General features: G+C 42.1%; 1 protein-coding gene across 2 annotated transcripts; it reads right to left on the bottom strand.

The window, feature by feature from the left end:
- Positions 1-627: 627 nt before the first annotated feature.
- Positions 628-23550, bottom strand: ubn2a (ubinuclein 2a). Of its 2 annotated transcripts, XM_012919256.4 has the most exons (17): positions 22618-23549; positions 21687-21803; positions 20050-20151; positions 19103-19213; positions 17128-17231; positions 14990-15542; positions 13376-13446; positions 12949-13078; positions 11838-11944; positions 11199-11309; positions 10504-10647; positions 10148-10198; positions 9986-10028; positions 7976-9463; positions 7689-7896; positions 6396-6464; positions 628-4740 (listed from the first exon to the last, which is right to left on the bottom strand). In XM_012919256.4, the coding sequence occupies exons 1-17, from the start codon at positions 22918-22920 to the stop codon at positions 4694-4696; spliced, it is 3759 nt and encodes a 1252-aa protein (XP_012774710.1). In that variant the 5' UTR covers positions 22921-23549; the 3' UTR covers positions 628-4693. The 2 variants fall into 2 exon arrangements, with proteins under 2 accessions (XP_012774710.1, XP_012774713.1); XM_012919259.4 differs by lacking the exon at positions 6396-6464 and having other exon boundaries at positions 22618-23550.

Below are 23550 nucleotides of genomic sequence, written 5' to 3'. Positions count from 1 at the left end.
CAGGTATCAAGCGTACCTGCTGTTCCTGAAAAGTACATGAATTAAGGTGTAGAGGTACTCAATGTTGCTCTAGAACAAAGGTGTCAAACATAAGGCCCGGGGTCCAGAATTGGCCCAGCAAAGGCTCCTATCCAGGCCATTGGACGGCTTTGAAATTTCCAAAGGTCAGCATGAATGTTGTTTTGGAATTTTTCCTACTGTTAAAGGCCTCACTCGCAGCCACTAGCAATGACAGAAAAGTCGTTTTGTTCACGATCAAAATTTGTTTCCTACAATGAGTCAATATTTGACAACTAAAACTGTAATTTTACAAATTTTCTCACAATTTAATCTGAAAGAGTTGGGCCAGGTCTTTTTCTTTGCTCCAGCAGCATTTATGATGTAGAAAAACTGAGCCACTGTTGAAATGTACTTTTTCTCATATTAAGATACTGCAAGATATTAAATGTGTAGTTATTCCTCCTTACTCTGACAGAAAGGAAAGTTTCACTGGTTCATCAAAGTGGTACAGCCCATGAAATAAAAACTGTTTGACAGCGCTGACACAGCAAAAACCTTGGAGGAAGACAGGAAGTGGGTGGGGGGGGGAAAAAAAAAAAAAAAAAAAAAAAAAATCTGGACACAACATTAAAACCACCTGTTTTAATTTCATAATGGACACAAAAATAATCTACAAAAAGACCAACTCAGATAACCAGATAACCACGAAATGTCATTTTTACCCCCCTCATTTAAAATTAAATAAATGTCACCCACTGCTCCAGTCACATGACTTCACAATGACACGCATGGGTTTACATGTCGGGGAAATAACCTCACACATACACACACAGACCAGCAGCACCCCATCAGGAGGAGCTACACAACAATCTTTGGCGTCGTTCTCGGTGCAGCCGGTCAGCCAGACACAAGTGGAGGAGGGCAGGGAGCCGGTGGGTGGAGGAGAGACTCAGGAAGAACGGTTTCGTTAACGGAGGTATTCAGCTGAGGGGAGGTTTCACTAGCAGCGTTCAGACAGGGCGAAGCTCGTTTTAGTCTCAGGGTGTCAGCCAACTTTTCACCGTTAGCCTGCTGCCAGTTAGCCTGCTGCTAGTTAGCTGGTTAGGACTGGAAGCAATTTGTGTTCAGCAGCACATCAAAACAGTTCAAAAACAGTGGTATTTGTTTGCTATTTGCATCTATTGATCTTTTACATTTTCACCTATGTACTTTAGTTAAATTAGAGTTGTCAGCCACAGCGCTTATAAAAGCTTTATCATCCATACTGCTGCATTCACATAATGGCAGCAGAGTCATTGCAGACTGATGGATTTAAGCAGGTTTTAGCTAGCAGCTACTGAAAACCTTATTAAAAGGTCATAAATCAGCTGTAGTAGTTTTAGTATTTTAATTTAGATCAAATATAAAACAATCTTGATGCTTAATCTAAATTTTAATGATGTACGCAGCTGTGTGCAATAATATTGTACATTTAGCTTTTTTCTTTATTTTAAAGAGCCTTACTAATGATTTATTTAAGTGTGGAGCATCCAAGAAAGAGTCTTTATATGCACACATACGGTAGTTATTATTATTAATATTTTTTTAAACCTGCATACAAAACTGTTAGTGACCCCACAAACAGTTATTGGGCTTCCTCCAGGGGCGGGGTTGAAACACTGGTAATGATAATTAAAAATACACAACTCACCATTTTTTACTAAACCATAAAACACATTTGTTTATCAAATGTACAGAAATAACAGACTTCTGTTAAAGTAACAGAGTCATTGCCATAACTATACACGCACACCGAGGACAAACCCTGAGATACTGTAAAGGGGAAATGCCATTGTAGTATTTCATAAACTGTTGTCCAGCTTATTTTAATGACACCACCTGACCAATGCTACTCTGCTACATGTGCTGCAGACAGTGCTGCGTGTATTGCAAATAGTGGACAAAACTGTATGATGATAACATTTTAAAATATATAAATATATCTATGAGAGGCCAACACTGGTCTGTGTATTGCTTGGCTGTGTAAAAATAAACTGCGGCTAATTCAGACTGGAGTGTTTGCTCTGGAGGGGGTTGTAGTACAGCAGTATTGTTGCCAGATGTGATATTTAAAAAAAAAAAAAAAAAAAAAAAAAAGTGATATCATGTTAATATAACACACATTTGCTAATATTTTCAAGAATTACCACCAGTAACTGTCTGGTTAACCTTCCAGTAGCATTGCACTTTAATGTTGGTTGCTAACAGTCATAAATCAGAAAAAGAGCAATAATAACTAGCCAGCTACAAGAAAAAAAAAAGTGTATAATGGAGACTTTATGTACCTTTTCATTAGTACATTTATAATTTATATCATAAATCTGACATTAGCAAAAATATAAATAAATGTATTGGAGTAAATGTTGTGCCCTTGTTAAGATTGCATACTGCAGTTCATCCACATGCAGACAGCTTTCATTTTAGCTTCTTGTTAAATCGGCTTTTAAATCAGTTGTCACTGTAAAACAACCCCGTGGTGAACAGGAGCAGCTAAAAGGTTCTTTTGTTAATTCTTCAACTATGTGTACAGGTGATTTAATGAAGGGGGAGTTCAATTAGAATTTCATGTGAAAACGCTGACTGAAGGGAAAACAAAAACAAAACACTCTTTAGACCAGGGGTGTCAAACATAAGGCCCAGGAGCCAGAATTGGCCTGGCAAACACTCTGATCTGGCTCAATGGACACATTTAGAAAATGTGGAGAAGGAAGGAAATCTTGGATTTTTAACAAGTTTTACAGCTTTTCCTACCAATAAAGACCTCACCCACGGCCATTCATAACATCCCAAAGTAATTAAGTGATAATTTTGTTTGTTTGTTTGAGTTGTTTACAATTACAGAAATATTTCTGTAAAATTAAAAAAAAAAAATCTACAGAAAGTTCTGTAAAATTACATTTATTTATTTTATTTTAAACAGAAAATATTTCTGTAAAATTAAGGAAAAACTACAGATTTTTTTTCTGTTTATAGAAAGAAAAAGAGAAAAAAAAACCTTACAATTTGAGCCCAAGAGTTGCACCGAGAGATTTCTCTCTGCTATAGCAGCATTTCTTAATCACATAGAAAAACTGAGGCATATTGTTCAAATTGCCCTTCTTTTTCTTATATTAAGATATCTTAGGCATTAAACGTATAGTTAAGCTACTTTGCATTGACAGAGAGGTGAGTTTAAGTGGTCCGGCTCATTTAAGATCAAAGCAGGCTGTGTGTAAAATGAGTTTGACACTCTTGCTTTAGACTTTTTAGAAGTGTCACAGTCACTGGGGCTCTGCTTGCCCCAGGACTGGGTACTCGTTTTGTGTACCATCTTTCACGTTTTCCCCACATTCTTCTGATTGTGCGCATGCATGCTGTCTTTGCGTTTGTGTATTATCGCCCTGCACCTAAAACTCGCTTTGCTTTCTGTCTGAACGCACACATTGGGGAGGAAAACAAATATGGAGTCTCAAGTGACATAAAGAGCATCTACAAACATTCAAACTCCAGAAATGCACTGACAAAGTTGAGTAGAGGTTGAAAGCCAAGCGACGACTTGCACTTTTGCATTGAGCGTTTACAGTCCTGCATAGATCTTTTTCATATATTTTTTTTCAATACAAACTAAGGCGTCTTGTTATATTAAGTTGGTTTGAGTCAATAAGCAGATAAAGGAAATCAAAAATCTTAACATTTAAAAAAAAAAAAAAAATTCAAGTAGACTACAATCTTGTTTCTCCCCCTCTCTCACAGGCAATTCCTCTGTCCGCAAGAGGAGGCCAAAACTTTTTCAATTTAAGTCTTCTTTTTTTTCCAAGGAAAGGTCCAGTGTGATCGTTAACAGCACCAAAAACACACCGAGCAAGAGAGGGGCGTCACACTTAACGCTTGCTCGTTATTGTGAGAGGGGAATACACGTCTTTACCCAGTCATACAGAATAATCTGGAAAGAAATTAACAGTATATTGTGTTTCTTATGTACATACACACATTTAAAATTAACCACATCACAGTCTCTCTTCCTCTCACACACACACACACACACACACACACACACACACACACACCTTTGTCCCTGTGTAAATTACAAATAATTTATCAATATTAATTTAAGCTACTACTTAACAGTCATTTGTGGGAGCAGAGGTGACCGACGATAAACTTCTACAGACGATTCCCACGAAAGACAGAAAAACAAAAGTTCATTAGTCAGTCTGTTTCTTCTTTTTTCCTTTTCTGTACTGCAACAACGAGTCCTGTTACTCCACATGAGCTTAAATACAAATTATATTATGTAGTGTACTACTACTCTCATCTGTACCATCACCTCGCTCACACTCATTCCACAGTGATCAAGGTCAGTCATATGTAAACATGTTGACAAAGAGGAGAAAAGAAAAAAGGCAGAACAAAAACAAGTGTCCTCGTCATTCACGCCGTCTTGTTCTCATACCCGGTTTGTTAGAAAATACAGTTAAATTAAATCCTTGCCACTCGTAGCGGAGATAAACTCTTTTATGTCCTCTTTTTGTTTGTTTGTTTTTTTAAAAGGAGGCGAGGGAGCAACACCCCCTTCATACCGCATCACGTCAGTCAATCAAGCCGAAGAGTCTGTTGGTGGTTGTGGCCAGGAGGCGAGGATGTGACGTCTGTCTGTCTCCTGTGCTGTTATTGTTCAGTGGGATTTCCTCTTCATGTCTCCACCCTGGCTTTGGTTCGCATCTGCGTGGAGAGGGCACATTTTTAAACAGCTGGACGATGAAACAGATCCAGCAACCTGTGGCACCAGATCACTGAAGGGCACCTAATGCACTGTTTCTCATATTCTGTCATACGTGCACTGTTAAACCAAGGGCAGTGCGTCTACATGCATCCCAAAAGGTTCTAAACACTTAATTTCAGATGGTTTTTCTTGGAGTCGCCCCCTGCTGGTTATTAAAAAGAATGTTGGTTTCAGGCACTTTGTTTCACTTTAGGATCGAGAAAGATGTGAACAGACAATCAGGTGGAAAACAAAGATTTTTGATTTATTTAAACAAAATCCAATGTGGCTGCTGTCAGTGACTGATAAAAGCTATGGAAGTAGTCAGGATAAGTCTGTCTCAGTAAGAGGCAGACACAGCTTTCAACACTCAGAAGGGTTGAAGACTGTTTCTTGGTCTTTACTTTTTAAATGTTTATTTATTTGTCTTTACAAATGGAAATACAGAGATTGGCAGATAGCCAGTAAAAGACGATAATATTAGCCTGCTAATAATAATAATCAGGTTCTCTGTTACTGGCTAGACACAAGCAGAACATCTGTTACAATGTTTAGTTTGTCCTTTTCCTTACAGAAAGATTATATATTACTAAAATGTCAGAAAGGACCATCCTCCTTAGGGTCAATCTGAGGTCCTTAGAATACTTGCTAGAAAGCCTGAGTTGAACTGGTGCAACAGGCTGCAGCAGAACGATGAAAAACATTGTCTTATGAAACATGAAGGGCCGAGTGTGTGGGTGGTTCTTTGGCTGAAAATGTAAATTACTAAGCATCTTTAATTCTGGCAAACTGAGGTACACAGACGACTGGCAAATTCTGAAATTTTGGGTCAATATGAGGTTTAAAATGAAAATCTGGCTGAAAGGTGACATCTTGACGTTATTTATATAATTGTGTTGTCTTTTGAGTTTACTATAAAACTGATGGCAACTGAACTGAAGTTGCCACAGGAAGTGGCGACAGAGACAAGCTACGCAGGCCTGGTCCCTGCGATTAATTAACAGGAGTTACAGTAAATCCAAAGTGTGGATTTGCTTGGAAATGATACAGGACGACCCAGGAACAACCAACCTTAGTAGGAAAAGACATTTCATTCATCCACCTTAAACTCAGCTTATCATTTAAAACGTGCCAGTAGCTGAATGCTTGGTTTTTCCTGCTTTTACAGAACACCTGTTAAATTATTTGAATCTTTTTTTTTCCCCTAAAAATAAAAAATGACTGCTGCTGACCTGAGTAAACTTTGACCTATCAGTGTTCGACCCTTTTATCACTGCATCCATATGTGAAAGCACCAGATAAAACGCAAATTAAACTTTTGATTAAAAAGGATCAAAAACTTCTAATATGAAAAAGGTTTAATTGTTCATAAGTCAACCAGTAGGTTCCAGTTTTTGTTTTTTTTTAAACAGACTTTGCTCAAAAAACGACATATCTTCGTGTTTCTACTATGCTACGATCAAACCAGAGGCATGCTGAACACCAGATACACTACAGCAAACAGAAAGTTGGAGAACTAACAAGTAACAGAGCAGCTGAGCCGACTGCAACAAGTCAGCCTGACACAGACAGATGGAGAGGAAGGATGAAGAGGAGGTGGAGGGATGCAGATTACCTGAAAAAGCAAGCTGCAAGTGAGGAGGTAGGGCAGCCTGTGACCCTGACTGGAGACTCTTATACAGATCTGAGGAGAGATGGAGGGTAGGGTGGACAAATGAGAGGAAAGACAGCAACAACCAGGGAGAACTGGGAAAAGATGACACCGTTAAAATGTGAGACCAGCAATAAAAGATAGTCGAGGATCAAAGCTGTCAGCGAGGCGAACGAGTACAAAGGGCTGAAACGACAGAGACTGGTGCAAAAAAATAAAATAAAATAAAAATGGTGAGAACAAAGGAGGGAGACTGGTTTGTAAAAGAGAGGGTCATGGCAGGGGAAGCACTGCTGGTTTACAGAAATACACAGTGAACCAGTAATATTTAAGGAGTCCCATTTAGTCTCTTACAAAGCAAGATTATTGTAGTCAACTAAAACTACATGTGAAAAACATTTTAATTAACCAAAATAAAAATAAGTATTTCAGAATAAAAATAGAATATCCTTAGTTTTAGTTCTTGTTAGTTTGGTAAAGATGTTATTAAAGCTTCATGGACGCGTTTATTGAGATTCTGGATGTCTACAAGACTGAGTCAACTGCATTCAAAGAGTTATGCGTCTTTATTGTTACAGCTGTACTGATTTTTCTAAATCTTGGCTCTGACATCTGCTCTCCAGTAATACAGTAATAATTAAACAGACTACAATTGGCACTGAACATTTAAGTCCTAGGTGACTTGCTTCTTCAGTTATTGCACTGAAATTCAAACTCATCTGATATTTTTAGCAGATGCACCTTTGGTAAGTTTTTCAAAATCCTACATCGCTTCGTTCTCAAGTTATTGCATTCACAAACTTGGGAGTCCACCCTCCCAACCACACACCTGGTGGTGTCAGGACAATATCAGATTAGCCTTTTACGACTGAGGGGTAAAAACTAAACTGAAACAAGAAAATCTATAATCAAATCAACAAAAACTACAGCAATTCTGCTACAGTTAGTAGTAAGTATTAAAATACTTTTAAAGATGCTACTAGTTAAATTCCTATATCTGTGAAAAGGTTACCAGAGTAACTCATTTTCTTAACAGAAACCGCCAGTATAAATCCTGTACCATCTTATTTTTTGTGTTTTACCGCAACCCCCACTTAATATAACGTAGTTGCAAGTTGTAATAAAAGGCAAAATAACTTCCTAAAGTCTAACGTGTTATTGATATAGGATATCAAAGGCCTTTTATTTTAAAAAGCACAGTAAAGTCTGTCTGTTGGCGATAAAAGATGCAGGTCCCTTAATTAAGAGCCCACTCACCCATTAGGTCGCTCTGTGCTAACGGGTATCCTGAGTTGGAGCTGGGTGCTGTGCCCATTCCAGCCGCCCCGGAAGCTCCAGGAGGGCTGAAATTGAGCAACGACGGAAACTGGAAGGGTAGCGAGACAGGCACCAGACCTCCCAACATCCCGAAGCCCAGGGGCAAAGCAGAGGGGTTGCCCAGGAGGGGAGTGCCTGCAGTCGATACCTGCAAAGGAAACACAAAATATATACAAATATATTCAAAATAAAACTCTAAGAGTGACTTCCCGTTGGTGGAAACTAACCTGTGAGAGGTGTGACGTTGTGGAGGATGTGGCCAAAGTTCCTGAAGCCACCCAACCATTTCCAGCCTTTGAGCCGTGGCTGGCCCCACCCACTACCCTCTGCCTCTGCCCGTGACTGGCTGAGACTGAAGGTGATTGGGGGGTTTTGTCCGGATGACTGCAGACTGTCGAGACCACTCCCTTGTTGTTAGAGTTGTTGTTGATGCTACTGTTGCTAGTGGTGGACTGAGGTTTCTGGGCTCCAGTGAAGCTGCAGCCGCCCTGTGTTTGTTTCACCTGCCCGCCACCTGATACACTGAAGGGGGGCCGGAAAGTTTTGGGGGTTTTGGGAGAGAACTGGTGTTGCTGCTGTTGGGTGGAGATTATTTGATGGGAAAGCGGATTTGACGGTGAGGATGATGGCGAGGGGGAGGATGAGGGTGGCGGGGTGGGGGCGGGAGGCCGAGGGGTTAGCTTGATGATGGGAGAAGAGTTGCTGCTGTGCGAGGACTTGGTGAGGGTGGCCTGCATGGGTGTGATGAAGTTTGGCTGGTGGTGGAGGTGTGTGTGGGATTTACCTTGAGCGGAGTGTGCGGTATGGGAGGTTGGCGAGGGTGAGGAGGTGGCCGGTGACGGGGGGCAAAAGGACTGCAAGCCATGGTGGGAGGTAGAGTTGGAGCGGGACTGAGGGGAAGGGGAGGAGGAAGCTGTGACGTTGCTGTTGACAGCGCTGCCATTGCTGCTGGATTTGGTGCTGCTCTTTCCCAGTGCGTGACTTGCTCCCATTGTTCCCAGTATCCCCACCGGGCTAGCAAAGCCTTTCTGATGGGGGGGCAGCAGAGGGGAAGCTGTCGGAGGAGGCCGATGCTTTGGAGGAGAAGGGGAGGGGTGCGGATGCATCTTCCCCATCACTGTGCTTGGCCGGTGATTGGGTGACGCCATGGTAACATGTCTCTGAGTCTGGGTTTGGCCCATGACACCAGATCCTTTGATCGGGCCATAGTGACCGTCTGCAGTCCTGGAGGCTAACGCTAGGCCTGCTGCCTGCACGTGAGCAAGGGAGGAGACAGCCGGGGACGAGGAAGAGGAGGTAGAAGAGGAGGTTGGTAGCGTTGTTGTTGGCAAGTTCACAACAGATGCAGCTGTCAGCGGAGCACTCTCCACTTTAGACAGGGAATGGTGCTGCGTTGTCTGTGCTAACGAGGCAGAAAGCTGAGAGCCTGAGGGGTAGTGAGGGGCGACGGGTGGAGGAGAAGAGGTTGGTATTTGCAGCGGTGGGGGAGACAAAGGGCTGTCTGTGGGACCCTTGGATGCATTGCTGAGGAGGGCCAGAGCGTGGGAGATGGAGTCCAGAGAGGGAACGGTCAGATCTTCATCCAGAGAGTCTGACAAACAGATGGGCTCCGAGGAGGAGAGGGGCTGGCGGTTGGAGGTCAGAACAGATGTGGAGGTGGGCTGAGATGGGGTGGAGGTCATGCCGAGCGATGGTTTGTGGAGCCAAAGGCCCTCCTAAAGAACAGGAGAACACAGTCAGTATCACCCAAGCTCCACAAAGAAACCAGAACTTATTTCTAACCGCTTGTCTTCATAAAGTACAGCTCCAACATTTTACCCACAAAACACTTTTTAAACCCTGAACGAAACTCATAGGTTCCTTCACACAACTCCTCCTTAACATTTGAGCTTTTACTGTGAAAAACGTCAGGAAGCGTTTTTGTTTTGTTTTTTTTAAGCAGTTTAACAGTGGCTTTATGATTCTGTGTCATACCTGTCAGACCCTTCTGAGACCTCGCCCCGTGGCCTGACTGCACCGCCTATAAATGTTACTACACCTGGCTGTATAAATCCTACAAATCACTTGTTTTTTGAGAGATACACAAATATGATACAGCTACAGTTGTATTAATGCACAAAAGAACTTCAGCCAGTGGGCTCAAATTGAACGATTCATAAAACTGCTGTAAAATAAAAATACACACACCCTTTTTTCTTTTTGATATTTTGCAGTAAATAGTCTGAGCTGTCACTCACCTTGGGTTTAGCCTTGGGTCCAGGCACCATTCTCTTTTTCACTCTGTGTGGAAAAATACCAGCAATTATTCACCCTCTTCAGCTGACATTTTACATTGACGCTCAGTCCCAGTAAAATTCCTGCATGCTCAGAGTTACGGGAGAAACAAAGGACACACTTACAGGTTTCCAGTGAGGTGATTGTGAACAACAAGGCTCTCCTTGAACAAGATCCTGAGAAACAGGCAATAAACAACAAAGTCAGCCAAAAATCAGGGTCACTGACATTAAGAACGACATCACCGAGAAAAACGGAAAACACATTAAAGTTGGATACAGTCGGTTCCAAAGGTTCCTAATGTGGATGGATTAGTATTGTTGAGGGTTTACACATATCAAATAGACTTAACTGCTCTCATGGCAGCAGCAAATTTATAGTACTTTGACAACATTTAAAACACAGTTTGCATACGTTGCACTTTTCCGCGGATAAGTGCCTCCTGCTTGTAACGAGCTGAACACACAAAAGCAGCACAGACCTGGTCTGCATCCAGCCCTTGGGCCACAGTGGTTTGACCTCATTCTCTAAGAAAGCCTTGAGGTAGTCCTCCACAGACAGAGAGCACTGGTTCTCCATCTCATAGCAGCTCAGCTTCACTCGCACTAAGCTGCACAGCAGGTTCCTGCACAAACACACACACACTCCACTCAATATTAAGGTGAAAAACAGGCTGCAGTCTCCGAGCACAAAATGACAGAAGACACTGATATGCTTCAAAGAGGCAGAGGTATTCATTTATTTTGAATTAAATGAATAAATAAATGTCTTTGTAGTACGATGGAGAAAATTAATGAGCACTTATCAGCAGTTTTATTCAGACACCATTTCTGACCTGTGGGTTTCCTCGTTATTCCTCACCATGCAGGAATAAAACTTTAACTTCGGTTTTAGTGAAATATAAGTAGGGAAAAAAAAAAAAAAAATGGAGAATGGTGAAAAGTAAAAGCTCTTTCTCCAGGATGTGAAGTGTTAATCCTGCAAGCTCTGAACGGACATAAATTGTTTACAGCCTGTATGAGCTCGGTTTACTAGATTAAACACCAGCGGTGGAGAACAAAGGGGAAGATGAAAACAAAAAGAGACGAAGAGAAAACAAATCACTCCACACAGCAGCACAAAGACGCTGAACGGCATCCGGCCGGCTCTTCCAGCAGGACAGACTCGGATCATTACCTGAGCTTGTCGTCCCAGACAAACTTCTTCCGAGGTCCCACGATTCTCTTCCCAGGTTTCTCCTCATCGTCCTCCTCTGAGCCGTTCTTATCGCCCTCCTCTGACTGCTGTCTGCAATAAAACACAGATATAAAAGTGAACATAAACGGCTTGAATAAACCATTTTTTCCTCAAGAAATTAAAGTCAACAAGATGCTTTTATGCATTTTCCATCCAAGTTTTTATATGCGTTATGCTTTGAACGTCGTACGGTAGCAGTATTCGGGTATGTATCCACAGGCAGCATTTTTAAGACTTCTTTTACATCAGTGTAAATAAATGGATGTTTCTCCCCTGCTATTATTAATAGTTTTGATATTATAAGTCTCCCTCCATCTCAACTTAACTGACAAACACAGCAAGGGAAAAAAAAGCTGCTTTGCACTGACTGGACTTTGAGCACCGTTAACTCTGATCTTCATACGATTTGCATAGAAGACAAATGCTGCCAGTGTGAAAACGGCATCGGGAACTCCGATGACATGGGTGGATGGAAAAAAGATTATCAGGAGAGTTCACATATCACTTCTTTTAAAAGAGCTGTCCTCAAACTGCTTTCAGAGGACTGCTCACCTTCTGGAACAAAAAGGACTGACTTACTTTGCAACCTTAGCCATGCACTCCATGTTATATTTCGCTATCTGCTCAGGCATCACACTGCACACTGCTAGCTTCAGCTTCAAAAGTGGCGTCCGCAGTCGATCGTCCTGAAAGAAAAAGCAGAAATGGATGTAATGACAAAGGGAATGAGAGGTAGAGAAAAGAAAGAAATTAGGAGGAGGGAAGAAATTAAGGTCGGAGTGAGGGGAGTGGGGAAAGAGAGGCAGCAGAAGTGAATGAAGACTCAGAAATGAAAAAGTTAAGAGACACAAAAAAAAGGCGAGAAAGGGGAATAATAAAAAAATATGATGGAGAGTTAAAGAGCGAGACAGAGGGTCGGGGTATGTAGATTTATTTTGTCAACAATCCAACATTAATGGCGCATGACAAAGAAGACCTTTGGAAGCCTGTTTTCAGCTGCAAACCTCTCTGCGCTAGTCTGCCCACGCTGAGATCCCTGCACGTTATTAACGGAAGCACCGAATACAGCTAGGGATTAACCGCTGCGTGAAAAAGGCAAACGTGACAGGGACGAACAAGGGGGGAGTTCTGGCGATGGGTAGGAGCTCAGAAATATCTCGAAAGAGCTCAAAAGAAACAAATAGAGTTAAATTTCAGCATCTCCCTGATGTGTTGGCTGTGAAAGAAAAAGCTAAAAGCTCAGAAAAAGGAGCATGAAGCTGTTAAAGGATCAAAAGATATTCATTTATCACAGAAGAGTAAAAAAAAATTAAAAAAAGGTCAAAACCGTGTCATCTTTGACCAATCCAGTCCTTTGCTTTATGTCTCTACACTAAACATCTAACAGTAATTTTTGATCATTGCACTCTTTATGGGTCGTCTGTTTTAGGGGCAATTTTTGACTTTCAGGAAAAGAAAAAACTGGACACCCACCCAAATCACACACTGACCTGCAGGATGTGTTAAAGAAGGCCAGATTTGAGCCATGCTGCGTGGTGAGATTTTCAAAGCCCCTCCTGAATCTTTTAGTGGCCACAGAGCAATAATAAAGGCTGAAGAAGGACACCCCCCTCCTCCTGCACTCAATCACTTTTTAGATCAGAGTGAGGATTCACAGCTTCCTCTCCTCCACAGTAAAGCTTTAACTCACCTGGATGTTCAGGCTGAGCTTCTTCAGGCGTTTGAGGAGCGCCTCTTTGTTGCACGGCACAAACGCCTCCATGTGGGAGTAGATTTCTGAGCGCACCTCGGGAGGCTGCTCTTGGACCTGCAGCTCAATACTGAGAGAAGGGAGAGAGAGTCCAGATTGTCAGAAAAGCGGTAAAAAGAAACAAAAGAGACGAGACAAGAGAAAAGACGGAAGTGCCAGAGGAATGAAAGCAGGGTGATTGAAATGAGAAGCATGTCATTACTGAAGAAAATGAGAGACTGACAGAAAACAAAACACTTAAAGATGGCAGCAGCAGAGGTGACGAGGGAAATCTGCTTCCAAAAAAGAAAAAAAAGAAAGAAAAAGGGAAATGGAGAAGAGTGTGCTGGGATTTGGCTGACGGTGATTTAAAAGCTGTCCTACTCACTCCAGGAGAATGTTATTCATGTCCAGGGTGAAAAATTTCTTCCTGCCCTCCTGATCAAACTGCCGCGAAGCCTGTGGGAGAAAGGTTGAGTCAGCATAGAGCACTGTGCCATACGCTGTAAATACATATACAACACTGCAGTGTGCAAACACTCCTCTACCTCCACACAGCTATACATGACTCTAAATATAACAATAAACCTGTAAGCAATTATGGTTAAAGTGGAATTTGAGCTCAGCTGAAAAGTGTCGGTGTAACTTTAGCACAGACCAAACGACTAAAAGAACAACATGAAGAAGAGTTACACTTCCCAAACAACAGCATGATTTGGTGTCATTTTTGGCCTGTATTCCTTGTGTTTAGAAAGTGTACAATTTACTCGATCAATTAAAAAACCAAAAAACCTCACTCTTGCTGTGATGTTACTGCAGAAAACCTCTCTTCACTGCCCTGCTTCTTACTTTTCAGTATTAGTTATGACACCAGATTCAGCTGCAGTCTACACTAATAATGCTCATAGTCTGTTACTTCTCTGCAAGCCTGTGTGGCCACCAGCAAAGGAAAAATAAAATATGTGGGTTCTTACAGCGCCGAACACCAAACCTGTCCGTGACCTGAAGTCAATAGGAACCTTACTGTATCAAAGTCACCATATTTTTTTAATTGTTGATTCAATTCAGTTTTAATTATTAAGCACCAAATCACAACAGCAGTTGCCTCAAGGTACTGCATATTAATAATACAGAGAAGATGACAACAATCAGATGAGCCACAATGAGCAACAGTAGGAAGGAAAAACTCCCTTTTAACAGGAAGAAGCCTCCAGCAGCACTGGGCTCGTAAGAGCTGACTTCACTATAGCAGCTTTACACTGGGTGGCTTGCTCCTTAAGCAAACTTTCTTCTGATTGGCTGCCCCTCACAAACAGGTCTAAATAGCAGGTAAGTGAAGCTTGTGTGCCATATAAGGGATATCTGCTCTTTCTGACATCAAAAAGAGCCAAGAGCAGAAAAAAATATTGAAAACAGTGTTTGGAGCAGTGTTACAGGGATTACTTGGACATACTGATCTCATTATTTGAATCTTTGGCTATGTTTTTAAGTGCTGTCTGTGGTAACCGTGTGTATAGAAAATTTAAAAGGAAAGCATAATAGGTCCACATTTAAAGAAAATACTCCCCTCATGTTATCTTTGAATCAACAACAAAAACAAATATATTTTACCACTATTTTTATTTTTATTTCTCCCCTCTGGCTCAGTCTGCTCTTCTCCACCTCTGAATCCATCAATCCTCTCCATTGTTTTCCTACCTCTCCTTACATGTTTACCAACATCTATAAAAAGATGGGCGGCTCTCAGATATAAGAGCAACGAGAACATAAGTATATGTTGAAGAGGTAGTGGTGAGAGGTCTGCTGCTGTTTTAGTTACATAAAACCCCCTCAGGGCTCAGCCACATTTCTCCAACGCTTTAGAGACTTTTCTCTCCGGACTAAACAGAAACAATAAACATCCTCTGCCACTTCCTCAACTGAATGGCATTTGTGTTTAACTTCAGTGAAGAGGTTTCACAGGTAATTGCAGTCGCCCACTAACAGCCTACAGCTGACTCACCACCCGCAGGTCCTCGATGCGTTTAATAAGAGGAGCAGGCAGTCCATTGGGAAGCGGAGGCGGCGAAAACAGTCTGCTGGAGGGCCCCGGGCCACGCCCTTGGCCACCTCCTCCTACCGCTTTATGAGTTGGCACACCGACTCCCAGTATGCCATTCTCTCTGGCCGTCGCCATGGCGTGCTGCTGGTCGGTGTCCAACAAGCTGAAGTCCAGGTCGCCCAGGAGGTCCTGTAGCTCCTTCTCGTTGGCTGAGCCCAGCAGTGACATCACAGCGGGGTCCGAGGTGAGGTCTGCCAGTGAGAGGTCGTTGGCGGCTGTGTTGTCCTGCAGGTGGGTGGAGTTAGAAGATAACAGGTGGTTCGTTGTATTGCCAGAGTGGGGCTTGTTAGCCACGCTTCCTGCCAGGCCAGAGTGAGCCATGTTGGGGTTTCTTTTCCTCATCTCTTCCTTCTCGCGGGTGAAGCGGCGGAGCATGGTCGCTAGATACAGAGAGTCCTTTATCAGCTTCTTTCTCTTCTTCTTCTCCGGTCGGTGGAGGCTGAGAGCTGTGACTCTGTTGAGGGAAACGAAAACATGATGACTGCAGTGCTTCTTAAAATTTTCTTTCATTCAGAGCCCAAACAGGTCACGCCTACAATTTTCAGTCAATCATTAAAAATAAAGATGGACCCAAGCTGAATTTATTGAAGTGAAGGTCAGCGACGTTCATCTTTTTTCTTCTTGATGAATCATTGACCAGTTTCACTCCATTTCCCCCTGATTGTCTATGCTCCCTCTGCCGTGACTCTGTGCCCCACATCACTGTTTCAGAGCCACTGGATTACATCCACATTTGTATCCAAGACATAAAGAAGAACTCAAAGAACTATCAAAATCAGAAAACTCAATAAAATATCCATGCTGGTGTCATTTGCAGTGGCAAAGGCAGCTTGCTCAGGTTTCTCAAACCTTGAATACAGCCTCATCTGGCTGATTTACATTCACAAACATATCAGGGACAAAGTTAATCAATATCACTTTAATTCAAAAGTTCAACATTCACAGAAAATACCTACAAGTTCAAAGAGACAGTCAAAAAAAAAAAAAAAAAACTTTCCAAAGCCCAATTCCTTATTCTCAAATCTTTCTCACCTTTACGCTGCTTTAACAAAAGGTCATGAAAGTTGAACAAAAGTCATTTTAAATTAAACTTAACCATTTTCTTGTAACTAGTTTTCATTAATGTAGCTTTGCAGGAAGATGATGCCCGTGCTCTTAATCCCACCTTCTAAGCTCTGATTAGCCAACTGCCTCTCCAGCTGCTGCAAACAACCATAAAGGGGTTGCAGTAAACCCATCTGAATGCTTAAGCAAATCTGAAATGTGGGCGGCTGTTTTGAGGTCTGAAACCAGGCGAGTCCACTCCATTTTGAAAAATCTTAAACTCACCGGCCCACGTAGGACAAGGCACCAATAACGATCTTTTCACAGACAAACTGAGGCATCGACACGTGCTGACAAAGACAGATATGAGGCAAAAGTGTGGGGATTCAATGGGATTAACCTGCAGTCTGCTCTCAAAGGTCTGACACACATACACTCCCATATATAACATCATCCATTTAGCAATGGCACAATGGCAATAGCTGTGGCTATTTTTAGACGTAGTATTCAGGATGGAGGGGTGTTGGAGTATTCGGCATATACGAGCATAGATAATGGAGCATTTCCTAGAAGGTGGCTTGCTTGTCACAGCAGCTGCGAGCAAGTCTCAATAAGCACCCCTGCCTCGTGATAGACGTACGAGAGCGTCCACAGAAAGGCAGAGGGGTGTAATGTCACACAGCGTGGCGGTTTGTTAGAGGGGTTAAGAGCACACAGATGCCTCGTTGCATATTTGTGGTGGCCCACAAATCACTGGGTGTCTAAAAAGGTCAGGAGAAACAGCCTGTCCATATATACAGGAAGAGACACATCTTCAGAATAAATCACCTGATTAGGAATATTTTCTGAGAGCTGCATGCAAAGCGATGTCCTTCAATTCAAGAGTTTTGGCTTGCTCAGCTTTTCATAAGCCTCACATTGAGCTTAATAATAAAAACCACACAAGCCCCGACACAAACGGACAGGGAGTAATATTACACAGCCACGGTTCTCACCCCTGTTTGGGTACTTTATTCTTCTTCGTGCTCTTCTCCTCCAGAGCGTTTCCTTCTTTCTTCTTCCTCCTCTTGATCACCTGCTCGCTGTTGTCATTCAGCTTCTGAAAAAGCCACAACAACATACGCTCATTAATTCAGATAAACAGCAGACAATGACTGATAACGAATTCGGTGTGAGCAGCGCTCCGTGCGGATCAGTATGCTCTTATTGATGTGTTGAGTGATGCTGTCAACACTGTATCTTGCTAACCCAGATGAAAAACGGGCTCTTGCTGGATGTTAGGACTGCAGCGTCACATGGTCTGATAAGTAGAGTTCAGTTAACGGGGTTTAGCTCAAAGTTTGAGCACCTTGCAGTCGCCCTGGGTCATTAAACTTGGTACAGGCAGATTTGTTTTGTGTTTGGGAAATAAAAAAATAAAAAAAACATTAAAAGCTACATTCTAACATCATCACACCAACATGCTGACGCGAACCAGGTATGTTTGTTTACCCTTTAAATTTCATGGCAAGAACAACCTGGGAACCAGACAAAGCTGACGTTTCATTTCCTCTGCCCCGCCGCCCGCCCGCCATGTTTTTATGGTGACTGACATCTTGGTGTGCTGTAGTACATTTGCATTTTTCCATCACTCTGAGTTACGTCATGCATTTCGTTGCCGTCCTGATAACATGAGACTCGTGTCTTTGTCCATATTAATTGGTTACGGTACGGATTTTAAATCAGCCAATCAGAATGTGACTTAAGTGCAGACTTTCAGTTTTAATTGAAGGGCGTTTACGACATGTTTAAGTGTTTATTAATTAGAGAATTTTTTTGGTTTATACAAAATCCCCATTATTATTATTATTATTACTACTATTACTTTATAGCTTTTCACTTTAAGAGATGTGAGTATAAGTAAGAGAGGCCATCATTAAGTGGAAAAAAAACAAATAAACCTGTCAGACTGGTTTAAAAAATAAAATAAAAATTTAAGAGCAGCCAATCTACAATACAGTACAAAGGATGAGTGCACTAACCAGCCCAGCAACACCAGAAGTCCTGAAAGGCCACAGAATTATTTCCATGGTCAAGAAAAAGAACTTTGCAACTTCTAACCAAAGTCAAGAAAAACTTTCAAGCTGGTGTTTGAATCATTGCTAAGATCTACAATCAAGAGATGCCTTCATGAACAGAAGATGCAGGAAGACCAATTTTGACTTTGAAAGGAAAATCTCTGCACTGCCTGCACACTTCTGAAAAAGAAGAATTATTAAATACAAAACTGAATGCCAAACGACCCACAAACAGCAGTAAGTGAAGGGGACTGCAGGAAAGGCCTAGCAGAGCATCTCAAGAGACAAAACGGGATTTGGTGATCTCCATGGATGTTAGTTTGTTCAGTTACTTTTGACTTTGAAAAAAAATCAGAAACACTTTAAAAAAGTGTCTGTTGATCCTTAACAGTAAATGCTAAATTTGTGTTAATCCTCTTAAATCAAACTTAAGTCACATCCTGATTGTTTGGTTTAAAATCCATTGTGGTGGTGCACAGAGGCAAAACCCAAAGACTGTCCAGCAGGTTGTGGACCTAACGCTATGTTGCAACTGAGTTTCTTTCTTTGATGCTTCATGTTTTGATTTTATTTGAATTGATTATCTGCACATTGTTCTTTTTTTTGCTATCAGCCTGTCAGTCACCAGTAAAGCACTCTGAACTGCACGAAACACGCTACAGACAAAGTTTACCAGCGGAGTGATCCAGCCAACTTTGAGGCGTAAAGTTAGTCTTTCTCTTTTAGGTTTTAGTATTTATTTAACAGTTTATTGTTGCATCTGGATTTTAATGGTGAGGGTGTATTTATTGTGCTGGCTTTCTTATCTTTAAATTAAGAACCACTGAAGGTCTTAATTTATCACCCTTTGGAGTCGAATTCCATTTAACTGACTCAAACACCGAAATATTGAAATATGCTCAGGTAGTCTCACCTTGTCCTCCTCTCCCTCTGATTCAGAGGCCGCTCTGAACTGCAGCGTGCCAGTGTTGATGTAAAATCCCCCCAGCTTTGTGGTGAGCGAGGCGGGCACCAGCTCGTCATACTGAGGAAAACATTAACAAAGGAAGACAAGCCTCAGTGTGAATTTACACGACTCTGGTAAAGAATAATGCCACTTGCACCGCAGCTGTCTGCAGCTTTAAAAACATTTTGAGTAACTGGTAATGTGTCACCAAGCAGCTGCTGGTCAGTGAAACTGAGGGTGTTAACTGTGAGCCAGAAATAAATAAATCAGTAAAAGAATCCCAATCCCCTCCGGGCCACAGATGAAAACAATTTTCCCATCATGGCACATATCAAAACAAAAAGGGGGAAAGAAATAAGTCAAACAGTGTGCAGCCAATTTGTGAGCAGAGAGGATAGCTATTTAAAAACACCAAGACAAATATCATATAATGGCAGGGAATCCATAAAAGAGCATAATTCTAGCTATTACAGCCAGACAGAGAGTGACATCCTCCGAATACTGAGTTATAAACACTGAGACAACAACGTATTCCTGTTTGGACACAAGGAGCATGGACGTCTTCATGAGTCATGAGGACTGTTTTAGACTGCAGTCTCAGGTTGGTTTAATAAAGGACAACTGTCTATCTTTAGAAGTGCCACTGAACGTACAGTTTGGAAACATCAAGGCAGGAAATAAATATTTAACCACAGAGGGATAATGTCTACCTCCACACATCGAGACCAAACAGCAGCAGTTCAGGAGCGTAACGAGGACATCAAATAAATCAGCAGATAATAAGGGAGCGAGGAGACTAGCATGCCACATTATTATAGAGACAAACTCAGACACTCCACTACATGAAAGTCTTAGAAAACAGACACACGAGAGGGAAAAAACACCTCGTTAGTCATGAAGAAAGGAATACTCACAGCCTCAGAGTTGTCTATAAAGGGGTCTGTCTCATCGTAGCCAAACCCAATATCGATCAGATCTTGCATTCGATCCTTCCTCTTCTTCTTCCCCACGTTCCCCTAAAACGTTTTTCATAGAATTTAATTTTCATTTACAAGCAGAACACAACAGTTTTCTTCTCTGTAATCCTCACATAACCCAAAACCATAAAACATTAGCACAGTGAGAACTGAGGAAATATTTGTAATACTTTTGTTTTTGGGACGTTTGGCGCTCTGATGAGTGCAAACAAACACACTTGGACCCCCACAGAAACAAATCCAGTCTGATGGATAAATCACTTCACCTAATTATTTTAAAAATTAAAAATAACAAAATCAACGGATAATTTGTCTTTTAAGTTACTTAAAGATATATGGCACAAACAGTAATAAGCATGAATATTTCTGTACAGTTTATTGCTTAAATATGAAATATCTGCCACAAAGACCCTGTAGTGCTGAAACCTTAGATAGAAGCAATAATTCACTCGAGGTTTGACAGTTTTTTCATTACAAAACAAGAGTCTGGAAATACCAAGCATCCCATAAAACTTTTGGAAATAAGTGTAGCTTAACTTAAACTTAAAAACCATAAGTTATTAAAACTAACACTAATATGTTTAACTAATAAAAATTAGTGACCATCAGCTTATTGGCACACACATATCTGTGCGTGAGCCGTTGAGCTACAGAGCAAGAAAAACATTATTAAAGTGGACTTATGCACGAAAACTTATTTACACTACTGAAAGAACACTTTGCTATCCATAAGTCATAAATTTAATGTTAATACCTCAAAACTTCAACTCTGCAATTCAAAATGTCATTAATTTCTTCTAAGTTTAGAAAACCCACCTGGACATTTTAGGTAACAACCTGAAATTTTGATTTATACATGTTAAACGTTTATTTCAGTGGCTTGAACAAGCTTTGATTTCCAGAAAACTAATTTTCAGATCCATATTTTTAGCGCTAGAGTGTAGAGTAGCTTAGCATGATTCGCAGCTCAAAATAATCTTTGCTTATCCTTCCCACTTCCCTTAACCCAGTGGTTCTCAAACATATTCTGACATTCAGCAGCCAGACAGTTTGTGCTCCACACCACAATTTTTATTAATCAGTAATATTTAAAAAAAAATCCAAGATTTTTTGTTAAATTAAAGGTCAATGGAGTAGGATCAGCAAGCTCTTTGGTTTTTCTTAATAAATAAATAAATAATTAATAATCACAATCATTCACTTCATATTTGTCACTTGGTTACCAGCTATACAGCCCATTGTTCAAGAACCACTGCTTTAAGTCGGCTTTCTTCTGATTGGCTGTCATTGACAATCAAAAGGTTTGAACCTCAGGTGGGTGGAGCTTCTGTCCCCACAGAGTTGTGTGGCTAAGGTGACCACAGTAGTTTACAGACACGTGATTTTATGAAACCTGTCCACATTTAATATCAATGTCCATGACTGTACGAGCAGACAGTATAATGAGGTCCTTTAACATTATTTAGAAACCACCACTAATTTAAAGATTTACTTTTCAGCTGTGAAATTTGATCCTCATTGAAAAATCCTACAACAAACATGGAATTTTAAAAAAAATTAATCAAACCACTCACATATTTATTTTCAAACTTCTTAGCCAGGGCTTCAACCTGGAGCCGCTCTCTCTCCTCATCATTGAAGGGGTCATCGGGATTGCGGGCTGAAGTCAAACTTGGAGCATTATTCTTTGCCTGGAAGAAAATTTGAACAACAAAACAGTGAACAGGAATGATCGGACCCCTGGGGCAAAGTCAAACAGTTGCAGTGACTCAGTCCAATCAGAAATGTATCAACATATTATCACAGCAGCCTTAAATAAGTGAACAGCTGCAAGTGAGTGCTGGTACAAATGCTCAAAATATTCCCAACACGGTGCTGGCAGGACTACTGTTTGGCCCCGAGTAAGAAATATTTAATTAACTTTTGGTTTATAAGCAGAAACCAGATGATCCAGATGTGCACAGATTGACAATGTGGCGAGCTTGTCTTTGATCTCACTGCTGACATTTGCCTCACTCCCATGTTACATCCTGGTACTTCCATCAGCAATGCTCTCTCATCTATCTATCAGCCGCTGCCAGAGGGCCAAACTGCATGTGGCATTTCCAAGTGCTGTAATGGCTGTGTGACTGGGCTGTTGCTGGGCAAGCCTGAGTGGAAAGGACACAGGTAGCAAAGCAGCACAAGACCAGCTTCATCCCTCTCTACATGTGGAAGAGAGGCGGGGGAGGAGGTCTCCCAGCCCTCTGATTTAAAAAGCTAGAATCTGTGAGAGCTCAGCAGAAGTTGGACGTGTTGGATTAAAAAAAGAAGATGAAGAAATGCTGCTCTCTTTTGTGCTGGTCAGTTTCAACCACGCTATGCCATCGAAACACAAGGTGCACCCCCCTCTCCAGCTAACTTAGCAAACAAGTCCACACAAACACTTCCAAGAGCGATAAATTAACTCCGGCTCCACTCTCTCTCCCCCGGCCTCGTAATGCTGCGTAAACTCGGAGATCCTACCTGGAGGTTCTGGATGAGTTCCCCGTAATTAAACTCGGCGGACGAGCGGTCGTCAGGCTCGGACAGGGGCAGGTTTAGCCTCACGGTCGCCCTCTTTTCGGCTGCAGCCTTGTCCCTGTCGCCGGTTTTAACGAGGCGACCGTTGCTGGCGGCACCTCCTGCCCCGGTCGCTGCCTCGACCTCCCCGGCTCTGTCGAAGTTGAAGTCGGCCTCATCCTCCAGCCGCCGTTTCCTGGACTCCGCGGCGGCTCCAGCTGTGAAGGCCGAGAGGGTGACAAACTGCACTTTTCTCGGTTCGGCCATTTGGATGAGCTGCCTGCCTGAACCTCGCTCCGGACAGACAGCGACAGCGAGGAGAAGAGCTACTTCGCGAAACTACTCCAAATTGGTGGATTGAAGGCGGTTTCGCGGAGCTCCGACGGCTGCTCGGTGCCTACGCGGACGTTACAGCCTCCTCCGCGGCATACGGATTAAACTCCAGGGGATGCGACGCTCGGGGAAAAGTTGTTTTTTCGGCAGCTACTCGCATCCTCGATTTGCTATGGGACTGAGACATTCACAGGAGCCATCTTGGGTTTCGGGAGTAAATAAAAATCAGAAGAGAGAGGGGTCGCTGCGCCTGCGCGTACGCACTAAACGGAAGCACAGTGCCACAGGGGGGTCATCGTGTCCAATCAGCGCGTGGCCCGATCCTAAACCCGCCTCTGTCACAACAGGCTATAATCACAACACCATCAGTACAATAATGACCTTTATAAAGTGTGTGAGTGAAGGACAGGCTGTGTGGGGACTCTGACCGCGTGCCGTGTGCCGTGTTTGAATCCACAGCTCTCACCTGGACCTTTTCATTTAGTCTATTCAGGGGAAAAAAACGCTGAATCGTGCATTCTTGCACGCGCTCACTCTCAAACATCAAATCGTAAAAGGGAAGAA

Source organism: Maylandia zebra, linkage group LG6, assembly GCF_041146795.1.
Source record: "Maylandia zebra isolate NMK-2024a linkage group LG6, Mzebra_GT3a, whole genome shotgun sequence".
Lineage (NCBI taxonomy): Eukaryota > Metazoa > Chordata > Actinopteri > Cichliformes > Cichlidae > Maylandia > Maylandia zebra.
Note: the sequence above shows the minus strand (reverse complement) of the source record. Positions and strands in the feature narration are given on the sequence as shown.

Coding starts and splice junctions, on each gene's coding strand:
- ubn2a (XM_012919256.4), bottom strand. CDS start 22,920: ATGGCCGAACCGAGAAAAGTGCAGTTTGTCACCCTCTCGGCCTTCACA. Junction 10,648..11,198: donor GTCTGGGACGACAAGCTCAG/GTAATGATCCGA, acceptor GTGTTTGTGCAG/GAACCTGCTGTGCAGCTTAG. Junction 4,741..6,395: donor CTTGCAGCTTGCTTTTTCAG/GTAATCTGCATC, acceptor CTCTCCACGCAG/ATGCGAACCAAAGCCAGGGT.